The sequence below is a fragment of the Nestor notabilis genome, unplaced genomic scaffold (genome assembly GCF_000696875.1).
Source record: "Nestor notabilis isolate BGI_N333 unplaced genomic scaffold, ASM69687v1 scaffold7331, whole genome shotgun sequence".
In the NCBI taxonomy this organism is placed as follows: domain Eukaryota; kingdom Metazoa; phylum Chordata; class Aves; order Psittaciformes; family Psittacidae; genus Nestor; species Nestor notabilis.
The window spans coordinates 81,290-91,618 of record NW_009915087.1 but is presented as its reverse complement, the minus strand read 5'-3'; the positions used below and the strand labels follow the sequence as shown (position 1 = coordinate 91,618).

At 38.1% G+C, this 10,329-nt stretch overlaps 1 protein-coding gene across 1 annotated transcript in view; it reads left to right on the top strand.

The window, feature by feature from the left end:
- The window catches only part of CEP83 (centrosomal protein 83kDa), a 21,248-nt gene that overhangs the window by 1,847 nt on the left and 9,072 nt on the right, over positions 1-10,329 (top strand). The window contains exons 3-7 of the mRNA XM_010023948.1: positions 1-46; positions 333-464; positions 4,187-4,438; positions 5,714-5,845; positions 9,185-9,299. The exon at positions 1-46 is cut by the window's left edge and continues 74 nt beyond it. Of these exons, the coding sequence (XP_010022250.1) occupies positions 1-46; positions 333-464; positions 4,187-4,438; positions 5,714-5,845; positions 9,185-9,299 (677 nt within the window). The remainder of the gene's footprint in view (positions 47-332; positions 465-4,186; positions 4,439-5,713; positions 5,846-9,184; positions 9,300-10,329) is intronic.

Genomic DNA, 10,329 nt, shown 5'->3' with positions numbered 1-10,329 from the left:
GGAATTGGAATCTTCTGTGACAGAACTTCATCAGAAGCTAGAAAATGTAAGTAGTATGTATTGAAATTCTATTTCTTTCAGATCACCAGTTTATAGTTGTTCCTCAAACCTTAGGAAATTGAAACTGAAAGGGGAGCGAAGTATAACATTATTTTTCTGGTACTGTTGCCCCAGGCAGTGACTGTTGAAACCCTAGAAGAGGGAGAGGGAGGGATTTAGTTCATCAAGTATAACTTGTGAAATGATAGGAACACTGGATGGACATTTGAAGGAAATAAATCTGAAAACATCTCTGGCTGATATTTTTGTGGGTTTTTTTTTGTCTAACTTAGGAAGTGGAAAAATACAGAACAGAATATAACAAACTTCGCTATGAACATACTTTTCTGAAATCAGAATTTGAGCATCAACAGGAAGAACACTCACGTATTTTAGAAGAGAAGAAAATACAACATGAGGCTGAGGTACATAGAAAGTTGCCGTAGCTTAAAATATATCTGATGACAAAGCTGCTTGAACACTGTGAAAATGTTGGTACTTGATGGGTTGTCAGTATCATGCCATTTCATAATGTAGTGTTTATTTCTGTTCTTTCAATTCTCAAAACGCTTTTATGACTTAGCCTAAAGCTGTCTCCGTGGGTTTGTTCAGTGATGTGTTGCAATATCATTTGTGCTATTGTAAGTAAGAATAGACTTGCCTTCTGATAAATGACAGTCCGTAGCCTTGCTTAATGTTTTTTTTTTAATTGCATTTGTGATGGAATTTGAGACATCATGCTAATCTGAAATTAATAAATTATCTGGACAACTGATGGAAGTCTAGATTTTAAATTACTTATGTGGTGATTAATCCAGAAAAAGGCAGCAGAAGATACTGTTAATAGCAGGCAAGGGTACATTTTGCAACTGAGTTGGATCATGACGGTGGTAGTCAAAAAGGATAGTGAAAAATGTGATAACTTTATTTCAGCTGTGTTAACTCTTGAATAAGCAATTAATGAATTTTCTGTTTCAGGATTGGACTTTCAAAAGTGTAGCTAAATAAATTGCCAGCTTATTTATGTTTTAAATATATGCAGCAGTGTAAATGATGCTGCATATGTCATTAGCATATTCATTTAAGTATTTGTCTGGGAGCATATATCCTAAGATACCGGATTTGAATGTATTAGTCCAAACATGAGGCACAAATCAAAGCAATCATCGCTTTTAAAATCAATCCAAATTTGCAAGTGCAGTGCATTAAAAACAGAACAGTTGTCCTTCCTGGAGCTAAACCCACATGCTGCTTTACAGCCTGCCTCTCTTGTGGGCTTGTTCTAGTCCTGCAGCTAATTAACACACTTGAAAAGAATGAAACTACCTGAGCCCAGGGCAAAATGTGATCTAGTTTTCTCTCTCAGACCCTTCTTAACCTTCCATGCCATTTAACAAAAGGAGGCTACAAAAACATCCTAATTTTTATATAATTGCTTGGGCATGTCATTCAGTAACTGTTTGAATCTCCTCATAAGAGGGATTTGGAGGGCTTTTGCTGCAAAAATTGGCTTTGCTCCATGGAGAGGACTGATACAGCTTCATGGAATCACAGAATGGTTTGGCTTGGAAGGGACTTTAAAGATCATATAGCTCCAACCCCCCGCCACAGGCAGGAACACCTTCTAGTAGAGCAGGTTGCTCCAAGCCCCGTGTTGAACACTGCCGGGGAGGGGCCAGCCACAGCTTCTCTGGGCAACCTGTTGCCAGTGCCTCACCACCCTCACAGTGAAAAACTTATTCCTAACGTCTAATCTAAACCTACCCTCTTTCAGTTAAAAGCCATTCCCCCTTGTTCTATCACTTCTTCCCCTTGTAAAAAGTCCCTCTCCAGATTTCTTGTAGGCCTCCTTTAGGTACTGGAAGGCTGCTGCAAGATCTCCCCAGAACCTTCTCTTCTCCAGGCTGAACCAGCCCAGCTCCCAGCCTGTCTTGGTAGGAGATGTGCTCCAGCCCTTGAATCATCTCTGTGACCCTCCTCTGGACTCATTCCAACAGGTCCACATCCTTCTTGCGTCAGGGGCCACAGAGCTGAATGTACTGAGGGTGGAGTCTCATGAGAGCAGAATAGAGGATCGGGATCACCTCCTTTGACCTGCTGGTCACACTTTTTTTGATGCAGCCCAGAACATGGTTGGCTTTCTGGGCTGTGAGCTCACACTGCCGGCTTCTCAACATGAATACAGGTTTAAACTTAAACATGGAAGTTTAGGTTAGATATAAGGAATAAGTTCTTTACGATGAGGGTGGTGACGCACTGGAATGGGTTGCCCAAAAGCTGTGAATGCTCCAACCCTGGCAGCATTCAAGGCCAGGTTCGATGGAGTCTTGGGTGACATAGTGTCCCTGCCCATGACAAGGAGGTTGAAACTGGATGATCTTAAGGTCCTTTCCAACCCTAACTAGCCTATGATTCTATGATTCTTATTGACCAACACCCCCAAATCCTTCTCGTTAGGGCTGCTCTCAATCCATTCTCTGCCCAGACTCTGTTTGTGCTTGGGTTTGCCCCAACCCAGTGCAGGACCTTGCACTTGGTTTTGTTGAACTTCATGAGGTTTGTGCTGGCCTCCTTCTCAAGGCTGTCAAAGTTCCTCTGATGGCATCCCTTCCCTCCAGTGTGTTGACTTCCAAAAGCACTGCTGCAGATCAGAGTTTGGACTAGTCTCCAAATATGAGAGAGAACTCTTTCATACCTTACTATCTCACTCTTTTGCCTCCAGTATTACATTCAGTCCACATAACTCATTTTGAAATACTAGAATCTATATATTTATACTATGTTTGTTAGCTACAGTCTCAAGATGAGCTTGTACCTATTGTACTACCTTGTAACAGAAAGACTATTTATTTATTTGTATCTGGCCAATCATGAGTTTGGCTGTCTTGAGTTACTAGCAGATATGAGTTCTGTTGTGGTTATAGAATTGTGGAATCATAGTCTGAGTCAGAAGAGACCTCTTTTTAGTCCAACATCCTGTTTAAAATACTGAAGTGTAATGAGATTGGGTTGCTCAGGGTCATGTCCAGTTGAGTCTTGAATGTTTGCAAGGATGGAGATTCCACAACCTTTCTGGGAAATACTGGGATGCAGTATTTAACCATTTTCAGGGTAAATGTTTTTCCTAATATCTAATTGGAATTTCTCTTCTCTGAGCTTGGGATAGCAGTTCTGCTTCCCAGCAGCACATTGGCCATTTCACTCCAATTCGGTGTCACCCACAGGCTTGCTGAAAGTGTGCTTCATCCCATCATCCAGGTCACTAATGAGGACACCAGTCAGTATTAGACTCTGTGCTGATCTCAGGAAGATGCCAGTAGTTACAGGCAGTCAGCTGGGCTTTGCGCCATTGATCATCACTCTTTGAGCCTGGCAGCTCAGCCATTTTTCCACCCACTTTTTCGTTCACTTTTCCAGCACATATCTCAATTTGGTGAGAGAGAAGATTATGTTAGACTGTATCAAAGACCTTGTTGAAATCAAGGTATATAAGATCCACTGCTCTCTGCTTTGTCTGCAGTGCCAGTCACCTCTTTCTCGAAAGCAGAGTAGTAGGTCAAGCGTGATTTGCCCTTGGTAAACCCTGCTTTCCATCACCTTGTCTTTCATGTGTGTAGAAATGGCTTTTAAGTGGTTTTGCCCTTTCACAGAGACTGATGTGAAGCTGACTGTCCTATAGTTACCTGGATCCTTCTTCTTGACCCTTTTGCTCTTCTTGATGATGGGTGTGCTGTCTGCCACTTTCCAGTCGCCAGAAATCTTCTCTGATGGCTGTGACTTTTCAAAGATCAGCCTTGTGATGATATCAGTGAGCTCCTTCAAATTGCTTGGATCCATTTGTGTGTGTCCAGTGAATTAAATGATCCCTAACATTTTCCTCCTCTACCTTGGGTACTGCTTTACTGCCACAAACTGCTAGGGGGCTCAGGGATATCTGGAGCCCAGGGACAAGCCTTATCAGTGAAAACTGAAGCAGAAAAGTAATCTGTTGATTTTCCTACTCTAAGAATGAAAGGAAATGTGAATGTCATTTCTTAATATTTTAAAAGCACACTGCTGCTTTCCTGAATTGTCAACTGCTGTATTTGTTGCTGCCTGACGTCTAACCAATGTAAAAGCTTTTCTTTTTCTGATTAACAACTATCAGGTGGCAAGGCTGGATAAAGAGAAAGAAGAACTCCGTAATCAGCTGCTTAGTGTTAATCCCACAAGGGACAGTAAACGCGTGGAGGCACTCTCTAGAGAAAAGGCACAACTGATTCAGAAAATAAAAGGCTTAGAAGCAGAAGCAGAAGAACTAAGAGCAGAAAGAGACAATTGTAGTGCACAAGCAGAAAGTGTTCAAAGAGAACAAGTACGGCAGTTAGCTCAGATGAAGGCTATGACAAGATCTTTAGAGGTAAGTGAGGTTTGTGGGTGTTTCTTTTTCACATTTTGCCTCCTTGCAGAGTATGGTGACAGTAACACTTGGCCTGATAGAACTGTCACTGAAGTCACTGATAATTTTGCCATTGAGTTCACTGTTTGAAATTGTACATGTCAAATTTAAAAACAAATTGGGAATTTAAAAACAACACTGGGAATCCTTTACTGCCAATTCAACTTTGGAAGGATGGAGAGCTCAAATGAGAGATTCCATTGAATGATATCCTTTCTAAATATGCAAGTGATTTCCATGTTTGCAGTCAGTAAGATGGTCATGTCAGCATTTGTCACTTGGCAAGAGTTAAAAACCAATGACAATATGTCAACAATCTGCCACAGTAATTTTTTTATTCTTTTTAAAAATGTTATATGGCGCTTCCCTACTTCTTTAATCCTTTCCTCATGTGTCATCTTTTTTACCCACCTTTGTCTTTCCTTTCGGCAACACATTACTGCAATTATTTAGTTCTTGGCTGTTGCTTTCCTTTAAAGAACTTTTGTTATTTCTAGCCTGTTATATGTTTCCCAAAGTTTCACTTTATTCCTCATCTATGGTCTTCAGTCTTCCTGTCAGTTCTTACTATCTCTCTAAGTAGTGAGTCTTTCCATGTGGATTTCTTGCACAGTTGCAGCATGCAGATAGATGGTTCATTTTCCTTTTTACTCAGTGCTGTATACCTTTGTTACAAAATACTCTGATCAAGTGCTGTAATATTCTTAAGTTAGAAAACTTAAAAAGATCTGGTATAAATAGGTCAGCTTGGAAAAAGGAAGGTGAAATTGTAGGTTAGATTACCTTTTTGATACTTAGAAACACTCACGGCCTTAAGTCTATAATACAGTAATTGCATTTTAGTTCCTCTCCATGATGTTAATTCTTCAGTTAGTCTTAAGTGCATAGGCCAACTTATGACATCTTTTTGAGCACCACTTAAAGTCATACTGCTGTTTACAGCCCAGTAATTTACTAGTAGGAATACCTGCTGCCTCCTGACCAAGTCAGATTACTTCTGCCTCTTGTGAAGTAGGATTGAAAATCGTGTGATTCTGTGCAGGAAGTGTTAGTAAAACCAGTTGTATCTTTTGAGGAAAATTTAAGACTCTTGTTATATTGGAACATATTTTGAGCAAAGATATTTATGTATTACATAATATAAAGGGTCAGTATTATCTGAAAGTTCAGATCAATTGAACCATTCAGGTGAATAGCAGGAGGCAAAAAATGTTACCAATACCTCTTTTTTTCAAGACAGAAAAGAAGTCTGCTGAACTACAAATTGGTCGAATTGAGAAAGAACTGCAGATGAGTCATGAGCAAAACTTTCTCTTAACTACCAGACTTCACAAATTGGAACAAGAATTCAATTCTTTAGTTGCCAAAGTAAGTGCTTTTATGGTATCTGAAATACATTTTTCATATCCTGTTATGTTTAAGTTTTTCTTTTTATATTTTACATTAAAAATAAAATAACAATGTTTTCTGCTGTGACTTAAAATAGATCTGGATTTTTTTCCTGGTTGCAGTTGGAAGACATAGAATTTGTGACTTCACAGGAAAAACATCATTCTTAGAAGTATATCTAAAGATTGAAGTTACACTCTTCTTATTTTATTTTCTAGATCTTTTTTCTAAACAGAACAGGGCTTGAAGAGGTGGTGTCTATATTCATGGGTTTAGTACTCATGAAAATAGCCAGCTTATTTGATGGAAACGAGTATGACTTTTTCATAAAGTGTGTGAAGTGCAATAGAGCTTTACATTGATTTTTAATTTTTTTCCCATTTAGTGGAGCTATGGCTTCTAGAGATCTTAACACATATCCTCTGAATGCGCTGTGTTATCTACAGGAAGCAAGTTGCATCAGAGTCACCTGTGGAGATTTAGGTTATATTAGAAGCAGGATAGTCACATTAGGCTAGCGTTCTTCTTGGGCTAATGCCAGCATAGCTTGTACAGAAACATTTCTGTACAGCGCTGCATCATATCTTTTTAAGTACATGATTGCCTTGCAGCATGTTGGAGTATCTTGAGGCCAGGTTGGACAGGGCTTTGAGCAACCTGGTGTAGTGGAAGGTATCCCTGCCTGTGGCAGGGGGGTTGGAACTAGATGATCTTTAAGGTCCCTGCCAACCCAAACCATTCTGTGATTCTTAGTTGTTGGGTTGACATCAGATCTTAGAGGTTTTGTTCTGTGCTTGGGTTTTGTTGGGGATTTTTTGTTGGGTTGGTTTTTTTTTCGGTTGGTTGGTTGGTTCGGGGATTTTTTGTTTTGTTTTTTAGATCTTAGAGAAGTTCCTAGAAAAATACTTTAGAAAAAAAGGATCAGAAGGCTTCAAGTTTCGGGAAAACCTGAAAGTGCTCAAGAAACTTGGTATCACTGTTTAGAATTTCAGCATAATTAGGTTAGTATGGGTGCCAAATTCAGAGTGTCATCTAGTTGCAGTGACTCCTCAGCTACACAACTTAAAAAGGATGGATCCTTTATGCAATTTCTTATGTGATTATTTGAATAAACAAGAAAAATTGAAACACGAGTGAACTGTTTTTCCTTCAAATGTTGCAGAACGCTTACATTGCTTTATGCAAATTTGAGTCAGTATTAGTCCTAATGAAACAGTTACTTGGGTAAATAGTAGCTTTCTTCTTTTATCCCCTCCTTTCTCTAGAGAATAGTGGGAGATAAATTTTTATCACATCTGTCAGTTCCTCGTAGCAAATTTAATTCCCTGTGTTTCGTTACCTTCCTGGAAAGGCTTTAGTGAGTTATGAAGTAACTGTAAAGCCAGGCACTTTGGCCTTATATATGTGTCTGAATGCAGATTTATTTTAAGCTCTCTGTTGACTCAAAGCTATCCTGCATTTTTGAGTATACATTCCAAAATGACACTGCCATGGGCTTTGTATGGGTACAGGAGTTAATATGGTCATAATATGCCTCAAGAAAGATATAATACAGGAAGAAAACTTTAACTTCTACCGTAGTCGTTCCTTAACAATCTCAGATTTAATTCAAAGCAGGCTTTCCAGTTCACATTTATGAGTATGAAGTATTTCATTTTGGTCCTTAATCAAAAAAAGTTTTAATTTACCATAAGAATAGGCTGTATCTCTACCATTATTTAAAACCACTTTATACAATGTGCCATACTTGTCTTACAAGAGTAATGAATAGGGGTGGAAAACTTCTGCTAAACATTTTTTAATCAATAGTCTATCAGAAGTTACAGGTCATTTACAGTCTTTACTTTTGGAACAAGTGGTGTTCTCTGCTCACTTCTGGAAAGAAGTAGAAGAAACTTAAATTGTTCAGTGGTGTTCCTTGAAGGGAAGAAAGTAGATACTGATTTCTATACAGACCTCCACCCCCTTCAGCGCCCACTCAAAATTATTCCTGAGCACATTTGCCTTCCAGACTTTGTGCCTTAAAAAAACCACCTTAAATGTTTGTGAGTTACCCTGAAATGCTCACAACTTAGTATTTAAGCAACCAAATCCACCGTGTAGTTACTTAATAAGCTAGTATGTCATTCTTAACCTTTTGCCACTGTATATGCTAGCAGGTTGTAATTACATTTGTCATTGTGAACAGATTTTCATTATAAGTGCTTTCCTCTAGATATTTAATTCTCATTGACCGTGTAATTACTGTGTACAAATGCCTAAACTATAGAAAGTTTCCAAGCAAGCAGTAATTTTCTTTGATTTGATGTTCTTAAAACTCCTGCTTTTATGGGGCCATTTTATGTGTATGTCACAGTTGTAGAGAAGTATTTGATTTGAAATGCACTTTAAAAAGCTATGAAGACCTGGATTTTGTGAAAGTAGTGTAGCACCCCAGGAGGTCAGGGGGACTATAAGTAGTTACCAGTTGAAATTAGTTGGGGAGGCAATCGATAATATGGTTTTGCATATCACTGTTTTGTTTTACTCAGGGAGATTATATTTAACTTAGTTTGAGGCATCTTTACTCAGAAGCGAAGTATGTGTAAACTAACATGCTAATGCTTGAGTTAGCAAGGCATCAGGGTCTCGTGCAGTTTGGATCAGTGTCATATCAAGATATTCCCAATGAGTAGTCTTTTCAGAAATACTCAAATATTCAGAGGCTGGCTTACAGAGTGTATAGTATTTACTCAGAAACCAAGTTTTCACAAGCAATCCTGTGCATCTGTGCATATATCACCAAGACTTTGTGAAACAGTAACTTTTCTACAGTGTAGCTTGTAATAACTGGCTGGTTAAAGATGAAATACATGTCAATAGTTGGACAGCTTGGCTCCTGGAATGGATGTTGTGTTTGAGCACTTTAATTTTTTTAATCAGAGAATATGGAAAACTAGCATTTCAACATGACTAACATTCAGTAATCTTCAGTGTGTGACTTGAGGTGTTAACAAAAACCTGCAATAGCACTGATTATAATTTGGGGAATCAGATCATGTCAACAGCTTTAGTGTTACAGTATCTATACCATCACCATTAAAAATTATCTCACCATTAAAAATTATCTACAAGAGTGGGTATTCAGGATTCCCTTCAGGAAAGCAGTAGATGAAAAAAAATTAAGGTATGTTTAAAATTAAGCTTAGTCCATGATTATTTGGGAGATATTCTTGTTAGCAAAGTATCACATGAAAAGATTACAGTAAAGCTGTGAATATGTATATATATATTAATTTTGATTGATTTCCCTCCTTCCTCCCCCCCCATAATTCATAGGTAGAAGAAACTAAACATTCACATAAATTGGAAGTAACAAATGTCAAACTGGAGGCAGCAAGAACAAAGATTGAAGTAGAAAGAGAGAGAAACAAGATTCAAAGCGAAATGGATGGTAAAGCATGCAATTATTTTCTAATTATTTCTTTTGTAGCTTCTAGGTAGAATACTACAACTATTTTCCTCCAAACATTCCCCAGCAACCTTCGCCTTCCACTTCTGGTCTAGGTCATAGATCTGACAACTCATTTTGTATGTGAGATAATTGCATTGTTTCACTTTGTCTACTAGATTAAGAACGGTTACAGAACAATTTTAAATTTATGTAAATTAGTGAATCTGTGACACAATTTGAACATGTTCTGTTTCAAATCACATACTTCATCTGGTTATTTATCTATTTTGCCAAATTCTAAAGTCTTTTACACTTTGCTTGAAACTTCAATGTATCATAGGGTTTCAGTGGTTGTTTTGTTTTGTGATTCTGTGTCCATGGAATTGATAACAATTGGGTACAGCTGCCATGTGAAACAAAATACAATTTCTAGCTCAGTCTTTGAAGAAAACAGGCAATGTTCAAAGCTACTCAATATATCTGAGTATGTAGGCAACTTGAAATAGCTTTCTAGAGTGAAAAGGCAGAAGCTTTCTAGTACTACTTATGTGTTGATTTAAATTACTGCACAGCTTTTGGTGGACTGTCCTCACTGATGTGCTATAACCCCAAAAAAGTACCTTCATCTTCCTGGAATAGTTGTTTCTGCTTGCTTGCTTTAATATTAAGTTCTCTAGGGGCAACTAAAAGGTGGTGGTTTATCTATGAACAATGTGTTTGCAGTATATTGTGAATTAAGAATATCAGACTCTATGAAATATGAAACTAAATACAGGCATGATTTAAGTTGTCCTGAACTTGCTATGGAATCCAGTTTGCATGGCTGAATTAGCTATATAACAAGGAGTTGTTGCAGCATGTTGGCTTATTTGCCAGTGAACACAGGTGCCTTGGTCACCAGTTTTTAATTTGCATCTTATGTCCCAGCCTATAGATTCACAATTTTAGAATTGCCCCATTTGGTAATATGAGTGGATTAAAATGTGTGATTTGTTGTAGCCAGGTTACTACATTTTCACTGGTAACCAGT